The sequence below is a fragment of the Melanerpes formicivorus genome, unplaced genomic scaffold, assembly GCF_026170545.1.
Source record: "Melanerpes formicivorus ecotype bairdi unplaced genomic scaffold, bMelFor1.0.p_v2 SCAF_98, whole genome shotgun sequence".
Lineage (NCBI taxonomy): Eukaryota > Metazoa > Chordata > Aves > Piciformes > Picidae > Melanerpes > Melanerpes formicivorus.
Genome location: NW_027142450.1, coordinates 1,205,551 through 1,227,999, shown reverse-complemented (window position 1 = coordinate 1,227,999; position 22,449 = coordinate 1,205,551). Strand labels below are relative to the sequence as shown.

General features: G+C 37.9%; 1 protein-coding gene and 1 non-coding gene across 5 annotated transcripts in view; both read right to left on the bottom strand.

The window, feature by feature from the left end:
* FRMPD2 (FERM and PDZ domain containing 2) overlaps window positions 1-18,734 on the bottom strand; it is a 74,367-nt gene extending 55,633 nt beyond the window's left edge. For 2 of the 4 annotated variants that reach the window (XM_068166167.1, XM_068166170.1), the window contains exons 1-7: window positions 18,274-18,734; window positions 11,869-11,909; window positions 8,894-9,022; window positions 4,233-4,390; window positions 3,269-3,334; window positions 1,864-2,049; window positions 828-954 (exon numbers count right to left, since the gene is read on the bottom strand). In XM_068166167.1, coding sequence (XP_068022268.1) covers window positions 828-954; window positions 1,864-2,049; window positions 3,269-3,334; window positions 4,233-4,390; window positions 8,894-9,022; window positions 11,869-11,909; window positions 18,274-18,299 — 733 coding nt within the window. In that variant the 5' untranslated portion in view covers window positions 18,300-18,734. The remainder of the gene's footprint in view (window positions 1-827; window positions 955-1,863; window positions 2,050-3,268; window positions 3,335-4,232; window positions 4,391-8,893; window positions 9,023-11,868; window positions 11,910-18,273) is intronic. The other 2 variants (XM_068166168.1, XM_068166169.1) reach the window with 2 other exon arrangements.
* On the bottom strand, window positions 6,164-6,235 carry TRNAP-CGG (transfer RNA proline (anticodon CGG)). The gene has a single exon. It is a non-coding gene; the product is annotated as a tRNA-Pro (tRNA).
* Window positions 18,735-22,449: the final 3,715 nt, after the last annotated feature.

Below are 22,449 nucleotides of genomic sequence, written 5' to 3'. Positions count from 1 at the left end.
TATATATATATATATATATATATAAAGAAATAAATGGAATGGAATGTTGCCCTGAAAAGTATCTCTTTTTCTTACAACCAATAATACTTAATAGAAATGTTCCACAGGTATTTAAGCATGTGTTAAATTCTAGTTGAAGTTAATGGAACATATATGTGCTTTGCTGAACAGAGTTTAGGTTGTTCAAATGCCTAATATTGATTGTACCCAAAGAAAGCCTGCATATCTTGGACCACCCTTCCCCTGCCTCCCAAATCAGAGATTTCTGTTGAAGTGAACCCAACAAAAAAAAAAAGAATTATATAAACTTGAGGTCTATATTTAGTTAAAGTTACAGAATTACTCTGAAGGATAATAAAATCTTAATCTTAGTCAAATGAAATGTGTAAATAGTATATGCTGGGTTATTTATATAGTGAACAGGATTTGGCCTTGTGCCTTGAAATCACTCCAGAAATGCCACTCTACCTTCGAAAATAGACTGGAGTATACAAAATACAAAGGCAGTTTTGAAAGTTGGTGGCTTTTATGTGCACAGGTTTCATGCATATGCTTTAAGAGTCGACTCTGTGCAAACTGAATTATTATCATTGTTTTGCAGCTCTCAGGCTACTGTCCTCTGAGGAAATAAGGAACAGAAACCTTGTTGACTTGCCTCAGAGTCTTTCCATTATGAAGTCATTTATATGTAAAGCAATAAACATCCTATTCCCCACTACATGTAATCACTATGGCATGAAATTAAACTATTCACCTAGCTTGAGAGAGACTCGGAAAAGACTTGCCGTATCCTTAAAAGATAATTCACATTATAAGTCTTTCTTTACCTTGATGAAAATTCATCTGGGAGGACAATGGTGAGGTGTCAGATATTTTCTCATGCAGTCTTTTCCTTATTACATGACTTCTGTTAAGGTGGGAGGCTGTGCTGTCTTCATTGACTACCCACTCTGCCTAGAAGACAGTAGTACTGCAAGTTAATGTCATATGGTATGCGGACTTCAGACTCTCATACTGAAGTGATCCTTGCCCTCTGCTTGTCAGAGGCTGCTGATTTACTTGGTGTAAGCAACTTCATCTTCTCAGATTAGCACACAGCAGGGCTGACTTTTCATGGCTTCCTGCTCTCATGCTACATGTGTCTAAGAGGGGACACCCTCTGTTACAGTGGGAAAAAGAACAGTAGAGAGTTTCAGGGAAAAGGTTATCTCAGACTGGTAATGAATAGGTCATCTCAGAATGGTAATGAATACTGGTTGCAAACAGGAAAAGGAAAAAAAAAAAAACCCAAACAAAAAACCAGTGTTTTCTTCCAGTTCATTCAGCTTGTCGTCAAAAAATGTTCAAATGTTGAAAAAGACTCAGATGCTTACTTATTAAAAACTTCATGTGGTCAGGCTAGACTGAACAGGAGACATTCAGTTCCACTCAAGGACAATGAATGAAATTCTCAATATAATGTAATTGTGATTTCTTCACATTTCACAAAGAAAATCTTAAAGCAGAGTGGAAAATCTGGGGGAAATGTTTTCTCTTGTGCAATGTCTATTCCTTTGGCCAGCGCAAAGTCTCTGCAAAGGTTATTACTTTCATATAAATCAAAGAAATTAAGATATTGCCAATGCAATAGCTGGATTTGTATAACTTCCCAGGCACCTAAGAGTGGTGAAAGATGGCTTCATTGTCTCGTGTGCTTGTACATATGCCCACTCAATTTTTCTGCTTAGATGTCTAGAACCAAATCTCACTTCCTTAATTCACAGAAGCATTCATTTAAGGCAACTGGTCACCTCTATCCCATACTGCTGCTCACCTCTTTCACCAAAAAAAAGGAGATGATCAAGGTATGGGAGAAGTACCTACCTCACTGACACTTCCCATAGCAAACTGGACCATTTTCTTTATGTAGACGTTTGCAGGTAAGGAAGCAGATTCCTTCTGATGTGCCTCACATGCTTCCAGGATTGATTCAGGAGAAAGTCTTTTATGTGGCAGATCTTCACATAGCGTCAGCAAGAGCATGTGTAGTTGGTCACTCAGCTGGAGGGACTGAGCCAAAATGCAGGTACTGTTAAATGACATCTCCCAGTGGTCTGAAATTCTGTGTAAACTGGGACCAGGGGTTTCTGGAAGTCTTTTACTATAGGTGAGAAATGGGTGCTGAATTCTTTTAGACTTTGGGAAAATTCCAGGCAGGCAGCATAATAGGACTAAATGGAGTCTCTAATGGGATCCAGGACAGCCCTGGAGGGAACTGGAAATCTGCAAGGAGGTCATCAGCCCATATAGGGGCTTCTTGGTGACAGACAACAGCTCAGTTTGCTCCAGAACTTTGCTAATTAAACTGTGAATCTTAAAGATATGTACAAGTAAGACGAAGCAGCATTAGCTTCAAAAAGGCCAGGAGTTACACCATCCCAAAGAGGTGCCATAGAGACCAGATACTTAAATTTAAGAGTCATTTAGCTTATAGCACCTCTTTTCTTACACCATGTACACCCATGAAAGGTAAGATAAATCTATGAAAAGTTTATGTTCTCCAAGTCAAAAACATACAATCAAAGGTGTCTGTATAGAAATTAAGCAAAATATGTGCTACTAATCTTTGAGGGTGTTCTAGGTAAGCAATAAATGCAACCATTTCAACTAGCAGAGATGCTGGTAGAACTTGCTCAGAGTTATTTAGTTTTATTTCAGCATCCCATTCTTTGAAAAAGTGCATAAATGTGCACAGCACCACATTCATGACAACATGTTTATCATTTAGCCCTTCCTATCTTAGAATCATAGAATCATTTAGGTTGGAAAAGACCTTTAAGAAAAAGAGCATAAACCTGCCGTGTCCACCACTAGACCATATCTGTAAGAGCCACATCTACAGGTCTTTTAAATACATTAAGGGATGGTGACTCATCTGCTTCCCTGGCCAGCATATTCCTTATTACAGTCTTGAAATAAATAATCTTAACTCTTAAAAGCAAAATGCAGTCCATCTTAATTGGAACAATTCTAGGTTTTGAAGAAAAAGGTGGTGACATCGGGAGGGATGGAAATGAAAGAAAAAAGATAAGATGTGGCCTAACTGAATCCTGATTTGGATGAACTGGTGTTTTTGGTGAAGTCTGGGCCTTGACACAGCTTTCCCGTTCTTTCTAGTGATCCAGAATATAAAGCCTTTTTTACTATGATTTCAGATTATGCATCTCAACCTTTGAACCTATTAGTATAAGGCAGAATAAAAGAGAACATAAATCTTTATATCACTGGCCTGGTTTGGAGGAACCTGGTAGTCTGCTGACCAATAGAGAGTCATTCCTAAGGAATACACCAACATCTGTCAAAACAGAAAAAGAAACCCTGTAAAAAATTAAATCCAGTAAATACACAGAAAGCTCATACTAGAGAGACTATCTTTTTGTGTCTTTGATCACAAAAAAGAAGCCAAACAGCTAATTTTTTAAAAAACTGGACTACAGGAAAAAGCTCTAAAAGTACAATAGTGACTCTTGGCTTATGGACTAGATGCCATACAATGCATATTGTTTAACATGAGGAAATGAGTGATGCTGCCCTCTCTCCAATGATGCCACGGGTAGGAGAAGATATTCAAACTCCATTCTTAGTTTTGAAGTTCTCTCACTGGTGATTAAAGTTCCCTGCTACCTATGGGTCTGACCAGCAATCATGTCCAGGGAGAGGATTACTAGAGTAAGGGCCATTTATTCCAAAGCTACACATTTCTGCATGTGTTTGAGTGATCTCTTATGTGGGAGTCTGCAACTACTGTGCTCTGCCTGAGGAACTAGGCACTGGTGTGGTTCTAGTGGCATTTAAAACTTTTAGGCACTTGAGTGTTCCATCTAGAGAGACTTGTTTGACAGGGATAAGGAAAGTAAATTATTAACATAGCTGAACTTATTTCTGACTTCCTGGGAGTGTTTCTACTCTCTGACAATATGAATACAGTAGTCCTAGTGCTTCTGGGACTACAGTTGCCATATCTGATTAAACATCACACATTTCTGCAGAATTTGAGAACTGATGTTCAAAATTGATTTTTATGCTGACATACTTGCTAATCTAGTGGTGAGCTACAAGATAAATGCAAATCTTTCAAACATTATTGTTATTAGAAATGGGATTTGATGGTAGATACCTGGTATGTTGCATTACAATCCTACAAACTTGCCTTCATGAGGTGCTATCAAGATTTCTATTGCAATATACCTCACCTTAGTTAATCCAATGTGCTGGCTTTTACTTTGTCTGTGCAGCAATTCTGGTGCACTGAAAGGGACAGCTTCTGTTTGAGATGCATTGTTTTGGAGGGACAAATTTCCTTCTGCAGACAGTAGTACTGACCACGGACAAATCACACAGAGGGCAGGGTCTGAAAAATGTTGAAGAAGATAATGGAGTTCTTAGTGTTGAATTCACTGCACTTAGAATATCAAATTGCTGGCGTCTCAGCTGCATAGCGAAACCCATCACCAAAGTTTCCTGGAGATGTACACAGAAGTCAGTGGAATATTCATTTATGCCTGGCTGATTTTGTCAGCTGGAATTCAGTGATGGTTATAAAACTTCTCTCCCAATTAATTTCACACATATAAACAGTATATTGATTTCAATGGATTTCTGAAGCATAAGGAAGGGCAGAATTACATCCTGTGTGCAGAAAATGGACAGTTTTGATATATCTTTTTATGCAAAGCACCAGAGAGTATTGGAAAAGTAGAACATTCCTTTCAATACAGCATAAATGCATTAAATCTGGCATTTGCAAAAGACTTCAATATAGGATAGGATAGGATAGGATAGGATAGGATAGGATAGGATAGGATAGGATAGGATAGGATAGGATAGGATAGGATAGGATAGGATAGGATAGGATAGGATAGGATAGGATAGAATTAACCAGGTTGGAAAAGACTTTTGAGATCAAGTCCAACCTATCACCTAATCAACTAAACCATGGCAACAAGCGCCTCATCCAGTGTCCTCTTAAACACCTCCAGTGATGGTGACTCCACCACCTCCCTGGGCAGCCCACTCCAATGGCCAATCACTCTTTCTGCGAAGAACTTCTTCCTAACATCCAGCCTAAAACTCCCCTGGTGCAGCTTGAGACTGTATCCTCTTGTTCTGTCACAGGTTGCCTGGAGGAGAGACCCCCACCTGGCTACTAGCTCCCTTCAGGTAGTTGTAGACATCAATAAGGTCTCCTCTGAGCCCCCCCTTCTTAAGTTAGCTTCCATTACATTGCATTACCATGGTACAAGTCTCTTCTCTGGTGACATTTTTTTTTGTTCTCTTTGCTGCTTCTAGTCAGTGAGCTCTGAGTTTCAGTTGCCTCTCTTTCAGTGCATTGTGTCTAGCAAAGCCAATTTACTTCACCAGAAAGCCAGTGTCAGTATCCTGTTATTTCCATTGTACAGATGAAGAAACAGATGACTACAGCACATCAATCAACAGAAGCTGAGGTAGCAGCTGAAACAAACTTCCCAAGTCCTAGTGCTATAAACTGCTAAGCTTTTTCTTGATTGGAAATATAATTTCCAACTAATCTGAACTTTGGGATTTAAAAATAAATTTTTTTTGTAATTAAAATTTGACTATGAGCACTGTCCAAACTAAAATTTAGAATAATGTTAGCAGCCATGACATTTTAGCATTATTCACAATCAGTCTTTCTGTCTGCATGTCTCTTCTGTTAAAAGAGGGGGTCTAAGTAAAAAAAAAAAAAATAAATAACTTAAATCATAGAATCAGAGAATTGTTTTAGGTGGAAAAAAATTCTAAGATGATCAAGTCCAATCATTTACCTAACACCACCATGGCCATTAAAACTTGTTCTAAAGTGCCATGAATACCTCCAGGGATGGCAGTCACCACCTCCCTGGGCAACCTTTTCCAATGCCTGACCTCTGGTTCAATAAAGACATTTTTTTTTTCTAAACCTCAACTGCTACAATTTAAGGCCAATTCCTCCCGTTCTATCAGTTGATGCTAGGGAGAAGACACTAACCTCCACCTCACTATAACTTCGTTTTAGGTAGTTGTAGAAAGCAACATGGTCTCCCCTCAGCCTCTTCTCCAGACTAAACAATCCTGGTTCCCCCCAGCGGCTCATCAAAAAACTTCCTCTCCAGAAGCAAAGTTAAGGTCCCACTGAGATTTGAACTCAGATCGCTGGATTCCGAGTCCAGAGTGCTCACCATTACACCATGGGACCTCCTGGATGTGCCTATTTCTAAATCTGGCAAGGTCATGAGGACACTAACAGATATTAATAGCCTTGTCCACCTTTGTTTGAAACCTACCTTCATCATTTGCTCATAGTCCCAGGCTTGACAAGACTGCCCCTCTGCCTGAGATATGGCGTAGAAGCGCCTGTCTCCCGCTCAGCCACAGCCATACTTTTCCTGACTGTGGACCTCATTGATCCTGACCCACAGACTGACTTTTCAGCATGACCTGATTTGCCTTGTCCCTTTGGACTTGCCTGGTGATCTTTGGGCTGTCTGACCCTGGTTGCCCACACCAGACCTGATTTTCACACAGCTTCCCACCCTGACCTTGGACCTGACTTATTACCACAAACTTGTGTGGTGTCTTGCTTGCCTTATTTCAGTACTGTGGAACAGGGCCCTGGATGGCATAGCCCCTGCTTTGCCAGCCTTGTAACCATTCTTGGGTCTCAGCTCCCTGTTCCATAGGGAGCAGCTTGCTCTTGCTGCTCTCTGAAACAATTTATTTGCTGGAGTCTCCGTAATGGACTGTGTTCTTCTTGTAAAGGGCTGTGTACTCAAAAAATACCACTGCAGAGAACCACTGAGGTCAGTCTTGGTAGTCTGAAACAGGAGTGGAAGCATGAGGGTGTTCTGCAAGCACTCCACCCTTGCATGCGTAAGTGAATTTGACTGAAGACATCCAAATTATTTCATTAAAATGTTCATTTAAAAAGCATGATAAAAAGCATCTTAGATCAATCTGTTCACTTTAGAATGAGGAAAAGCTGCATTAACAATATTTAGATAAAGCATTCTTGAAAACACAGGTAATTTTTTTTAATAATAATTTTTGTCTATTGAACCATTTTCTTCAGTCTAGACCATAAGAACAGGGACCATTCAGATCTCCATAGCAGAAAAGCTTAGAAACATGCCCTGAATGCTTTAGTATTTTAGCATTTAAAAATTATGTATTTTAAAATGACTACTTAGTTCTTATACATGGGGGGGTGGAGGGTGGGGCAGGAGCTGGGGGAATGAATGGCAAAAATATGTTAAAAGTTAACCTGGGAACTCATACACACCTGGTTTGTGCAGCCAGAGGACCCAGAGATCCAACACTTATGGACTACTGGTATTTGCAACAGCCATTGCATTTATTTCTTTAGAAAATTAAAGCCCTTAAATTAATTAGCTAACCTTCTCTTTAGCTCCTTCTCTATTTGCTGTACCATTGTATGCAATACAACTAGCACATGATAGGGAATTTTTCTGGTTTAGAAAGAGAAAGTCGGCCTGTGCTTTAGTCTAGATGAAGATTCCCTGGTTTTCTGTAATGTTGGCCAGCCAAGTCAGCATACCTGCCTGTCCAGTCAGTACCCAAACATACAGGAAATACAGGAAATAATGCCACAGCAAGTGGTGCTGACACCACCAGGCCTAGCATGATTTATTACATCAAGCACAGTGCAGCAAAAACACAGCAGAACTAGCTCTAAGAAGCAGCTATTTCCAGAAGCAATATAGCTGTAATTAAGAGATATGGAGTCAGAGATATGGTTTAGTCAACTGGAATGACACTGTGCAGAGGCAGTTCACCTTCACTGCCCTCCAAGGAAGTGGAACAGTGTCAATAGAAATTCAACAAGTCTTTTCTGCTTCTTTCCCCCCACCCCCCATCCCAGTTTTGTTTGTTTGTTTTTAAACATACAAACAAGAGATCAGGAGAGCATAGTGTCAATTTAGTTTCTGGCACAGAGTCAATTAACTGTGATGGACCTGAGCAGAATCTATCCAGATAACTGTGCTCCACTCCTTTGTACATTTCTGGCACCTGCCTTGTTTGGGGTGTTCTGTTCTCATGTTATACCACATAATAGCAAGCTGATGATATAGTAAACCTCTTATACTGGTCCAGTACATTAACAACTATTTGGTAATAAAAGTTCACTGCTCCACCTATAGCAGAAGTTGCACTTCACTTGTGTTGAGTACTTTGATCTACGTGCTCATCCATTCTCCCCTCAAAAGGAATATCCATTGTCATAAACAGTTGTCAAAACATCACAAGTTGCTCAGCTGTGCTGTCTTGTAAGCTGGCCTGCTTGATAAGCATTCATCATGGTGACTTGCCTAGCCATCATGATAAGTCACTTTCTCTTACTAGCTGAATAAGGAGCCATGTGGATTTGCCTGTCCTCCTTTATCAGTACATGAAGAACATGATCCTAGCTGGCACTGTACTTTCTGTGTTTGCGTTACTCAGATTTTAGAAAGAACTTTTCTGTCTTGTTCCACCATGTATAGTTGTACTTTGATGAATTACTATCTGATGTGTAATTTTGGTGGGGGGAACAACCAAACCAACCCAACCAAACAAAAACAATAAACCAAAGCAAACAAAACAAAAACAACAAACCAACCAAAAAAAAACCCAAAAAACCCAACTGTGTGAAGAACTCTTACATATGCAGAGAAAGGCACATGTAATCCCAACAGCACTGCAATATTTCTCATTTTTATTAGCAATATGCTGTTATTACTGTTTGTGCTTTTTATCTCAACACCCTCCCCCATCCCCAACAAACTCAAAAAAGCTAAAGTAACTCAAGAATTAATTCCCAGCAGTAAGTCCTGTAAGAAAGTACTTTCCACCTCACCTTTGTGAAGGTCCTCCAGAATATGCACTGTGGCCAAGTACAAGAGTGCCCATATTTCTTCTTCCTCCAAAGGGCTTCCTCTTGCCCATAGGACCTCGGCCAGTGTCACACAGGAATTGCTCATGCCTGCTGCAAGAGAAACCGGATTTTGAACACACTAAAGTAGACTGAATTGCTCAAAGCAAGCCATACTGATTACAGTGGTACACTTCTCTCACAATAAGAAATATTTTCTGAACTATCCCACTTCTTTGTTCAGAAAAAGTAGGTATTATTCATCCCAACCTTAATCTGAGTAAGAGTAAATAAAAGGGACTTAACTAAGTGAGTTCCTGTAATCTTTTTGAGTACCTTTACTTTTGATTTGAAACCAATCACAAAATCCCATGGGGCAACAGTTTTTTTCTCAGGAGGTCCTTCATTAATATGGTGCTGTTCTTATTTTGTGAGTGGTTGTCTGAATGGTAGGGAATTGATTTTTGTGCTTAATTGGATGCACTTGTCTATAAAAACATGATGGAGTTAATCTAAGAAGAAAAGAATGGCAAAGTGAGAGATGTTCTGTAGCATCAAAGGTTTATAAACAAAGTCCAACAGAGCAATTGAGTGTAATTCATTGTTTAGAAGATTGATTAGTAAAAGCTTTGAGACTCTTACTGAATTCATTGATGAGATATATTCTTGGGTTAGATACCTGAGACTCAGAGCTTGCAGTTTATCCATATCAATATGCATATAAGCTTGTTTTGTTTCACTACACCAAATGAAAAGATGTTTCCCTCTGTGAACTGCTGAATATCAATTTAGTGGCTTCCAGCACACTGTTCTGACAGTTGCATAAGACCTAGTGTACTGCAGACAAATGTCAGCCCACACACTCTGTTTTTCCTCAACTGTGGTGCAGCATCAGATCATTTTGAGCAAGGCATTCTGTAGTCAATCATAATTTTGTATCTTACCTATTGGAAAAATATTTTTCTAATCTCAGCCAACTAGAAACTGAATTGTGATCAAGACCTCTTTTCCTTGGAATATCTTGTCAAATTAAATATTACCAAATATTAACCTGTTTTAAATTTCTGTAATTTACTAATCCAGGCAGAGCTGCTCTAGGTCTACACATCTGTAAGCAAAACTGATTCCAAGCTTAAAATACGCTAGAAGTCTTTGAACTTAATTTATGCTTGTGCTGCTACTATCCTGTAACAGTGAGCTCCATGGGTTTATTGTATGCTGTGTAAACAGAAGAAAAGTTAGAAGTGATTGATCTACTGCTTTGAGGTTTTGATATTGTCTGTAGACCACCAAGGGAGGACACTGGAGCCTAGGATCACAGGATGTTAGGGGTTGGAAAGGACCTCTGGAGGTCAAGTCCAACCCCTCTGCAGAGACAGACCATATAAAGGATGCTATTGTCATATACAGGATTATAAATGCTACTGTAAAATGATGTCTGAAAATAGATCTTTTACCCCTAACCATTTCTTCACCCTCTGTATACAGCCCATCTACTGCTAGCATTTACTCTTTGAAATAGAATTTACCATGTCTGCAACAGAATGTACTGTGCCTTACAGGTGATTTCTTTGCCAGCTTCCCACTTATGCAGTTTTCAAGGGGTCACTGCAAGAGCATTACATTATTCTGCAGGACCAACCTATTGCTGATTAACAGACTACCCAGACTTTGATTCATGGGGGCTTGTCTTGTCTCGTCTCACAAGCTTCCAAATAAGGAATCACAACATTGGAAGAATGATCCCTTGCTTCAATCACTATAGAATTACAAACAAACCTAGTGACATTTTAAACAGAACTAGCATCCTAATTTTGGTCTCTGTGGCTTCGAAGGGTAGTAAAGCTTCTTAAGAACCTGACTTTAATTAGAAGAGGCAGACAAATCTTCTTAATCTAAGCCATCACCATTTCTCTTAATAATAAATTACTGTGGTAGTGTTTCACTTAACCTTGTGGTACTGGGCCTAAGCAATCAATTCACGTGCCCACAGCTAGAATCTGTGCGGATTCTCTGTATGGGTGATCCACTGGACTGTACGTCATGCTATTTTACTTGAGGTTGTGCTGAGGGGAGGAGCACTGCATCCTCTATTTTCGATAGAAGTGTTTATATCAAGTAATTTCAGTGCTGAGAATTCTAGCTAATTAAAGTTACTCAATAAGCATCCAGAGAGTTCTACATAGTTAAAGTTACTCAATAAGCAACTACACTGTGTGCATGCATTACAGTTTTATACAGCCGAAGTGAAATCATCAGTTATACCACAGCTGCTTAACTTTTGAAGTGAATGTTTATTCTAAGAGTAAAAATAATGTCTCAGATTAATACTAAGTATGAATTACATGAATCCTGCTAGTAATGATGTGCAAACTTCTTCCAAATATTATTCTATTGTATGGCCACAGAGAGAATAGCCTCTTTAAAATGCAATGAATTATTTCTTTAATGCAATTTAGAGTTGGGCGATGTGTAATTTTACAAGCAAATTGGCAATTGCTTTTCAAACACACTCTAAATGTCTTGTCATTTTGGGTTGTATTTTTGACTTTTGTTTTTTAAGCCCAGCATGATGTGATATTTGACACACACACAAAAAATGTGCAAGTGCTTGAGGGAAAAATACAGTTAATTTCCTTTTATAGCTGGGCTCTGCTATGTATATGATCTGATATGACCGTAAAAGTGATATAAAGATACCATCATTGCAGTACTGCACATAATCATGGTCCCTCGACTTAATAAAAGCTGTAACCCAGAACCAAACAATTTTGACCTTCAAACAAGCTACTACTGACAAAACAAAGTAGACAAATTAGGAGGCAAGTAGGAAAAAAATTAACAATAACCTTGCAAGAAGGGGACTTGATAGTTTCCAGTAATACTATGCATCAGAAAATTATGCTAGATCTAGTTGAGCCTGCAGGGAAAAATTAGAGAAGCAGAATGTAATCACCTACTTTGGAGTTCAGCCAGGATACAGAGGTTATAATATTTTTGCCTAGAAAAAGGAAGAAGGGCTTTCAGTGCCAGTTTGTGCTCTCAGGTCAAAGACAAATCTTCAGCTGACTTCTATGGAAGAAGACAGTGCCATGCGAAAAGGCAAGTTATCCTGAAACATCCTCCCTATTCTAATCTTTGCAACACATTTATTCATTACGTGGACCGCTCAAGAAAATAGATTTTCCCTTGGAAGAATTTAAACTACTATTCTTTATATAGACATAAAAGGGACAATGAAGTGAGGCTAACACACAATTTTGCTACAAACATCCACCTATTTATAACATTTCATTCCAAATTATATTCTACTTTGGTACATTTTGCTTTATCGTACATGCAAGCTTTTGTCCAAACAGTCATTGATATCTAGAGTCAGTGAAATAAATTGAATTGGTTATAAAAGATAATGAACTACAACTTTGTATCTGAGTGTAACACTTAATAACTTTAGTAATTTAATATACCAGGGCCACTTTATGTTTTGGCTTTATTAGACTTGACAATTTTATTTATTAAAATGTAAGGGAGGACTTTGACTTTTTTCAGTCTTCATTTTGACTTTTGCTGCTTTGTTGACTGTTTAAAGACAACAAAAGAGCTAAAAACTGCTACTTTTGTAAGGCAACTGACCTTTCCTTATCAAACACAGTCGCATGAATTAAACATCCTCAAGAGAATCAGGGCACCTGAATTCATAACTAAATGACAGCCCTTTTCACGCAAGCCTCAGTGAGCAGTTAGTTCAGTTGTAGAGTCAGATTCTATAGCTTGAAAGTTGCAATCCATTAACTGGCTGATGGTGAAAAAGCATATGGAAAGGGTGATCATAGCACACAGCAGTGAGTAAGATCATGAAGAAAGAGAAATCATGCTGAGGTTTTGGAAATCTGGAGTCAACGTTTATTTCTGATCTACTGACAGTAGGAAGCATTAGCAGGTTTGCCCCATTTGGGCATTCTGAAAAACAACTGGAAATGAGAAACCTTTCGGCAAATAGTTTGCCCGTAAGCACAACAGCAGCAACAAAAGATTAACCCTGTTAAGATGCAAGCATTTTAAATTGCTGAAGGCTGTAAATACATGCAGATTTTGTAAGCAGCTGTTGTCTGAGAAAGGTATATTGACTTTTGGTATATTTACGGTTTGGACATAAATGACCATCATAGCCCCTCCTCTAGAAGTGACTAATGATTTTGACATGAGTGAGTCAGACAGAGACCACATAAATAGGTCCTCTGACAGGTCTGAAACATTGCTGACCTCTGCCATTATCCTCACTAAGAGCCTGAGTGTAGGCTTGTACTGAGAGGCAAGTGAGAGGGGGCCTGGTGTATAACATCTTTCATTTCTACCTCTGTATCCAGAAAAAAAAGTCTACTCGTAACAGCACATGCAACCTGGTGTAAGCACATTGAACGTGAACATACATGAAGTTGGCTAATACTGATCTTAATTGCTACACTGTGTGGAAGAATCAGAACCTCCATTGGGAAGCTTTAGAGATGAGAAATTTTTCTAGTACTGCATTGAGGGACACACCAATAAAACTAGAGTCTAGTCTATAAAATGATGGACTTGAACAAATTTTCTCTAGATACAGCATTTTTCTCAGCCTTTCAGCAGTTATAGTCCAGAGTCTATAAGCACCTCCTGTAAATAAATGTCTAAACCCAAGGACACCAAATCCTGCTTCAGTATAGCCAAAGGCAAAACTTCTTATATCAGTGGGAGTAAGGTGAAGTGGGGAAGAAATGCAGGATGTTAAGCAATCTGCTTTTGGATCCAAGCTGATCAAATGTTAGGAAAGATGGGAACTTAAAGTGACATTTTCCTAGGGTGTTGGAGGGCTAACAGACTGATTTTCAGGGCTGAAAAAGGATCCATATCAGACACATTAGGAAGACAAACCTACTAATTCTTAGAGATCATTTAGAACAAAAAGCAGGTTGTAAAATGCATTTTCAGTCAGCTTTCTTTTACTTGATTCAAGGTACTGTACAATGAGTTAATTAACATATCAGGTAAAGTAATTTCTGAACACACCCAGGTGAGGACTTTGACCTAAATAAAATTAGCCTGTCTATCTTATCTCTGTGGTTCCACCCTTCAAAGATTAATAACTTACAGTAAAATGTGGTTTTGGAGCACCTTGTATTTCAAGTAGCCTGGTGGTGGGTTTGTATCTTCATATTTTTATGACACATGAGTTCAGAAACTTCATCAAAAGGACATGAAAATTCATTGAAGGCTAGAAGCAAATTTAACTACAATTAATATCTAACTAAGGGAAAGACAAATGCTTTTTTATTACGAGGTATTGCAAATATGCTAAGAAGTTGTTGAAACCTATCTCAGGATTTGCTGTGCAATGCATCAAACTAAGACTAAAACAAAAATAGAGGGGATTAAAAATAGGGCAAATATTAACATTTGGATTGAGCTATAGTTTAGAAATCATCAGTGATAATTACAAAGCAAAATTTACAGAGTTTATGAACAGTCTGTTCCAAACCTAACAGCACATTGACATGACATGATGAAGGCAGAACACTTCCTGTAGTCACAGGTGAAGAAGGAAGAGATGCAGGTGAAGAAGGAAGAGATGCAGCTAGCAACTTTCTCACTGACTCTGATTTTCCTTAGTTGCGGTGGCAGGGACAGAATTTGGCATGAACCTAAATCAGGGCCAGAATCATCTCTGTGCATTTTGCAGTTGGTATCTCCAGGATGATGTTTCATTGGTCCCTATTCACTTAAATATTATATAGTTATAAATGTGAATGCAGAGACATTTTTAAAATAAAAAATTATCCTAGTATTAAATATGAATTAAATATCAGATTAAATACCAGATGCACAGAATAATTTCTGAATTGAAACAGGATGATAGGGCATGCTCTTTGTAGAGGTACAAGATTATTGCATAGTATATAACTACTAAACTTATTCTGGGTCTCTACAGACAATTTAGGATCAGTGAAATAGCTCTGCTTCACTCAAGTGTCTCCACCTAAGTATTCTTAAATGAACAGTTTTAATGAGGATCACAATATTTTGTTGCTTGGCTACATGTTGCTTGCTTCCTTAGAACAAAACAAAACCCAAGCCCTATAATTTGGAATACTGTATGGAAATTTTAAGAGATGTTGGTCTCTAAAATAACTAGGAAAGAGGTAGTTAGGAGACACTGAAGAAGAACTGAAAGCTAGGGCCAAAACATCTGTTAGGGAGAACCCTAAACCTGTTTTATTTGCATCTGATTCATAACAATCCACAAAATGTTAACATGGAATTGGCTACACAGGAAAGGAGATAATTGCTTCAGTCTGTAAGTGTGAGCTTCAGATAGGGTCTGGCAGCATCTATTGTGTTGATGACAGTTCTGCTTTAATACGTCAGGTTATATTTTGTTTTTGAAGAACAGTATTCACTAAGAAATGACAACTAATGACAACATTTAAAACTCAAGTAAATTCTAGAAAGGACTTAAAATGGAGTTAAAATGGAACTAAGGGAATATTGTTGCTGTCAACAAGCTAACAACTGTTGCTGATCTTAGGGGAAAACCAGAAGAAAACTGTATTGAAAAGAAATGCATTTGAATATCTTACTCATAGTTGTATGAATATTTTAGATAAATAAGAGAGACTCTGGGGGAGATTAGATGCCCTTGGTGTGTACTTCAGACTTTTTAAAATGTACAAATTAAACTCTTAGATTCTTGTGTATACAGTGCATCTCAGGGCTAACACAGTAATCCTTTTATATATCTGAAGTCAGTTCTTGATACACACTCTCATTCCTGACAATATGTTTTAGGGTTTTTTTTCTGGAAATATAAGCAGACTAAGTGGATAAACACTGGATAATTACTAATTACTTTGCTTTAATACAACCTACTGTATTTCAATGCTGTTTCTCCATAAAATGCCAATAAATTTTAGCAACAGGAAAAGCTGGAAGAGACTGAAAAAGGCACATTTTTTGGAAAGTCTGGTTTAAAATTAATTTAAATCATAACCTGATTTATTCACATAAATTCCATACACAAGTGTTTGACTCACTGTACACTTGTTGCATTTCTGAAGAGAGTACAGTGCATTCCTCACATCAGAGAAATTAATCTCATTAACTATGAAACTCAACTCTCTGAAATATGAAGTAGAAATTTACCAGTTTATAACGTGAATAAACACTTAAAATTATGTTAAAAAACTATGTGTAAAGAATGTAGGCAGGTGGAGTCAAATCTGTCAACACTGACAAGTCAATAAGGGTGTTGCCTTGTGGCTAAAGCATGACTTAGAAAGCTTACACCATAGAAATTAGAGCTGTAATGATACAGCCTTCATTATATGTTTTCACCTTCTAATGTATACTTCTTTCATTTATTTCCTTTCTAGAAACATGAACTTTAATCAATAGGAGAATTAATCAGATTATTGCAAAGTATTCATCACTCAAGGGGGATAAAATCTCATATCTGAAGAGAGTAGAATTTTGTTGTTAGGAAGTCACAAAATTCTTGTGTCTTTAAAAAGTCTTTTAAAAATCTAAGAGTTGAAATCTGATTCCTGAGCAGTGTGTTTATGTGCTTCCCCATCAGGAATTTCATGATCTAAGGTGTTAGATGATCAACATTATTCCTCAAAGACACAAAAGTTATTGGTGCCAAAAGAAACCACAGTTAGAGGGCAAAGTTTTGATTTCCTCTTACTTCAAAGTCAATCTACCTGTGAAGTTCAGAGGTATACTTACTGTATGCAGTCAGTTTGCATATAGATATTTATTCAGTAGAAATGTATCAAAACATCTCACTGGATAACTACATACAAAGGGAAGTGGTGTTGTATTTGCTCTTGCTAAGCTTGGTATGCCTGATCACCTCCACCCTGGCTGACATCAAACCCCAAGGACCTCACTGAATATCTAACAGAGAGCTGCTGTCTTTTATTATTTTTTTTTTCATGAACTTTTCATTAAATGCTCATTCTACAAGAGAGCACAACAGACTTATGGCCTAGAAATGAATCTAATGCATCTAATACATTATCTACATTCTGTTTCTTGAAAGACTGAAACATCATAGTAGTATTTCTCTTTATTTGTTGTTTATGTCCATTTTTAGGTATTATATAATTCTCTGTATTGAGGCAACCTTGTTCCAGACACAGGAACTGCGAATGAGAGTCAAATGATGTGTTGATGCTGAGGTTAAAAGGTAAGCACCCTAACTCGGGCAAAAGAACCTAAGCAGGCTTTGTACTAGTTTCTTAAGGTACCAAAGAAAAATGAAATCCCAAATGAAGTTGGAGAGCTAGTCTATACTGCAAAGGCTTCCCAATGTCTATTCATAGTTTGTCAACCAGCTAATCCTACTGTAGTCAATGCTACTGTGGTTTGCCTATTCTTAATATGTTAACAGGCTCTACGGCTAGACTTTGAGTCCTGAAAGTGCCACAGTTATACCTTTGTTTGCAGTAGAGAGAGATCCAAAGCTTCTGACCTCAATTCTGATGCTGACTGGCTCTATCATCAAAGAAAGTATCAGTGCCTTCTTTCACCACTTCACTGAGGATGGTGCCTTTTGCTATTATTAGTAATTCACTTTACATGTAAAAAGTGTAAATAGTAAATTACCATTATTGTATTCCTCTGGAATTTCCATCTAAAACTTTCTAAATTAGTAGTGTTTACAAAGCATTTGCCAAAGCTTCCACAGAATAAGGCTGCTTTTATTTTAGAAACTGCAAACTGTAATGCAGGGACTCACCTAACAACGCTTTAGAGAGCAATAGAGAAGAAATTAGGAAACTAGTTTCTCAACTGAGAGTCTTTAGTCCCAGGTTATAGTCGCTGGAGACAAGCCTCGTGTTTGGAGTTCAGCGCTCTTTCCTATATAATAGTACTCAGTATAAATTCATGAATAAACAACGCACTTAAACATGTTTTCCAGAATCATGTGAACTGTGTTGTACAAGAGACTTTTCCCTGCCATATAAGCAGTAACAATTTAGTGTTTTCTGTTCCTTTGCCTTCAATTGCAAATAAAAATAGGCTGAGATACCCTGAATTTGCATCATTGAAAGTCTGCCATAGGAGAACTCTTGTAACTCCAGAAGGCAGCGAGAGGGTCTGAGCACTGACATTCTGAACCATGATCTGACCAACTCGGTTCTGTAATCTTTTATACAAGCAAGCATCCTTCTAATCAGAAATGACTAATGACTTCAGAGAAATTAAATGAAATTTAATGTAAAAATCCCCAAGGTAAGTATTAGATACAGCTGTACAAAGCCAAGAAGATGAATGCTTTAATGCTTAATTGATAATGAGATTAAGAGAAACACATAAGAACCTACCTGTACAAGTTGGACAGATGCTGCATCCAGAACAGTCTGCAGTCTTCTATATTTTTCTTAATACTGATTGTTTAGAGCATCATAGCTGCAAATGTCAAATTAAATATATTCAGGATTTTCTTGGACTTCTGTTTCTTGGTTTCTCTCTTTCTTTCCTTTTCTCTTCTCTCCTTCCTTCTCTCTCTTTCTTCCTTTCTCTCTTTCTACTGGTTTGTTTATATCTCGTAACTAAGCACTGTGTGGTCTGGCAAATGGCTATGCAAATAAACAGTAAGGTTCCTTCCCTTGCTTGCAAGCCAACTGTAGCAATTCCTGGTCTGAAGTTGAGACAAGCATCATGTCTGCTGAGGCTTTTTCCTTTCCCTTTCTTTTCTTTCTGGTTTTATGTTGGTTTACTTTTTTTTGGGGGGGTTGTTTTGTTGTTGTTGTTGTAGTTCACCCATCAGGTAATAAAAGTCAGCTTTCAGGAAGTGGCTCAATATAAATCTCTGGGTCTGTCGACATGTAAGAACTCAATAGGATTACCTGACGCACACGGGAGCATTAGATCTAAAGCCCTGTAGACTGATGTCACTTTCAGCCCCCTGTCAATTCAGAGAGAAGCAGTATACCAAAGCAGAGATCGATGGGCTAAGGGAGCGAGTGTGTCTTTTATGAGCAGCGAAATCCTTCAGACTCAATAAACAATGCAAATAAGATTTTGATGGGTGTCTGGCAGAAAAGGAAAAAAAAAAAAAACAACAACTGAAAGAAGAGAATTTGATTTTTTTAAAAATATTGCTCTATCTGGAAAATTCTGGTTAATGATTGCAGGGTGCAGCTGTGCTTGAAGAAGGGAGCTCATGGGATGCTGCAGGGCAACCGTGATCTGGGGATAAGAAGGTGAAGATAATACACCTTAGCAAAAGGAAAGAAAGTTCTATTGCACTTGTTCCATAAGCTCTTCACATTAATTTTCCTCCATTCTTCCCAACTCTGTTTCTCTAGGCATTCCATTTCATTCCTTGCATCTTCAAAACAGTTTTCTTCTGGTTTGAGCTCTGCATCCAAAAACCCTAAATTCATTGATTCATTTCTAAGACTTAAAAAAAATATAGAAAGAAAACCCAGAAGAAATTATCAGAATGTATGTTGTGTATTGCAATAGCAAGTATCTACCTTTATAATGCTCGTATTCAGATATCATTATCATGGAACCTCATAATGTTTGATTTATAAGCTGATACTTAGCTTATGTTCTTCTTTATGTTTTGTACTTTCTTGGCCTATAAGACTGTCTCCACTCCTGATTCTTGTCCCTCCATAAGTGCTATTCTGGGGAGCAGTTAGAGGATCCTTCACTTTCTCCCTCCTGCTTTGTATAAATAATCCACATGACTTCATCTGTTTACTCTCTCTGCCTGTAAGTTGTCCCTGATCAATGTGATTTGCAATGCAATTTCAGATACATTTTAATGCCAATGGCTCACAGATGTCTCCACTGTAGATTTCTGTCTTCATGTCCAAATGAAAACCTTGAATTGCTCTGTTTGCCTAGATTCATTCAACTAGTCATTGGAGTTCAATGTGGCCAAAAAAACAGAGCCCTCTTATTTCCGTATTTCCCCTTCCCTTTTTTAGTCACTGCGAATGATGCCATTTTTCTCTCTAGTCTATACTATGAATTTCATGTTCAGTTTGGTCTTCTTCCTAGGTCAACCCTTCCACTGTATCTGGATCATGACAGGTACTTTTGAATAAAATGTACAGACTATCTTTAAACACAATTTATTCAGCTTTCATCATCTCAATTGTTGCAAGTCCCTCTCTTCTGACACTGACAAATGCAATATTGCCTTATCCAAACTGTCACTGAAAACATCCATTGTGCTGAATTCTTACACTGAGCACATCACCCATCTTTTCATTTTTCATTTTTTTTTTTTAATTCCTTCTCTGGTCCCTTTTCTTTATAATATCAAAATAAAGCAAAATAAATATTTTTTTTCCCCTCCCTAAATTTGGTCTTGGTCCAGAAGGTATTAGTCTGATCTGAAGGGTAGTCTGCCAGGCATGAAGTCAGGAATCAAATTAGGTAGAAATGTCTCATATCTGAGATCACAGAATGATAGGGATTAGAAGGGACCTCTGTAAATCCTCTAGTCCAACCCCCCCTGCCAGCACAGGTTCACCTGGAGCAGGTTGCAGAGGACAGCATCCAGACAGTTTTTGAATGACTTCAGAGATGGAGACTCTACCACCTCTCTGGTGTCTCAGACTATTTTGGAATTCTCAAACCAACATTTACTGATAAATTTTACCAACTCTACAATAAAGACTATTTTTCAACACTTTTGTGACCCTTTTGGACTTGTGATCATAAGGACTGATGCAGCTTTTCAGTTTTTGGATTCATGGATCCAAATGTCAACAGATCAACAAAAGGTTGTTGATGATGAAAGGAAACTTTGAGTATTGATGCACCTCAGAAAGTATTCAGCCTGATTGTCTAATACTAGACATATTAGAAGGAGAAAAGCAGCACAGAAGTTTGTGGCTGTTACTTCCCCAGGTAATAACTGGGGAGGACATAGGAAATTATTTATAGTGGTGCATTTGTAGCTACCAGTTTTGATTTCAGTAGATGTGTATATGTATAATGCTGTTTGTAGAATTAATAGAGTGTGTAGATTGTTGAATCATTTTGCTACAAACAACATGTTGTGTGACCATGTTTCCATTAAATGAGGTAGAAATGTTGATTTAATTAACATTATGAAAGTTCCTAAATATTTTATGCTCTTTAAGAAAAGATTCAATCATTCTTCTAATGAAAAAGCAGGCTCAGTGAAAATCTGTTGTGCTTGTGTAAGCAATGGTTCCAGATTTGTGAAATAAAATTCTAATCCATAGTTCCTTATATATTCTAAACAGTAATTGAAAACAGTCACGTTGGTAAATTATTCACATCATGTTGGTCTGAACCAAAGTAGTGTTTCAGACATACCATCCCAAACTAGACAGTATGAAAGCTTCAGCTGCATTCATTCTATTCACCTATTGAATCTTTACTGTGTACAAATGACATGTAATTGTGGCAAAGTTTATGTAACTAGATCACTATGAAAGAAGGTTAACAAGATGAAAGACTGTTTATCCCAGTGAAGGAACTGCGGGATGGAAGCTTAGGGTCTCCCTTATGTTCCGTCCAGCTTTCTGAGAACTGGCAAGGGTTAGAATCCAATTATTCTCTGACATTAATGCCTTTTCATCCTTCAGAAGCTGGAGTGTGGGAAGCTCTTAAAGTTTACATAAAGGTGAGGATTATTATTTATTTCTCAGATGATGGTGGTACAGGCAGGCTGTCAATCCTACAACAACAGGTCAGGCTTGCGGCTTCTGTTAAACAGAGAAGACTCATATTGCTTCTGTTAAATTTTAACTGATTTAGATGAGAGTCTCATGGAGTGGATCACAAAATGTTTGAGCTGATGGAAATAAATGGAGATCACTTGAGCTTTCAGAGAAATCAGGGAATCTCCCCTTTTATTTTAAGCCAGCTCAAGTAATTTATCGGGACCTAACCACTTCTAATAGTGAACTTCTGTGCATCATCACAATGCTCTGTATACATACAAACTAAAGTTTTAATTCCATAATGGTTTCTAAGCAGATTGGAATTGGTCCAGTCATCTATATTTAGCTTAGCAAAGTAGTATAGGCATATGAATCTATGGTCTTTTTCTGGTCTTTCCTATTTCACAGCAGTAACTTCATGGGAATCAGGATTTGTGTAGTCTTGATCTCAGTTTTGAAGGAAAAGAGGTCAATATGTAAGCAAGATGCAAGGAAAGGCTCTACATAGGGAAATTAATTTTATGTAAATAGCTGCACAAATATATCTGAACAACCTGTTCCCCAGTTTATTTTAAAAACCCACTAAGCTGAAAGTGGAGGTATCTGGGGGGTTGTTTTTGTGTTTGAAGAGGGCAGGAAGACATCATAACTCTTATCTGCCACTGGTAACAGTAACTGTTTTGGCAAAGGCTGAATCAAACTCCTAGGAGTTTCTGCATCTTTGGAAAGTTTAATGAATGGATGAGACAAAACAAAAATACCACTTCTAATGCAATCTGCTTAATTTACCTTTGCTTCTTACACTGGTTTTGAGATGTGATGTGGGGCAATAAAACATGA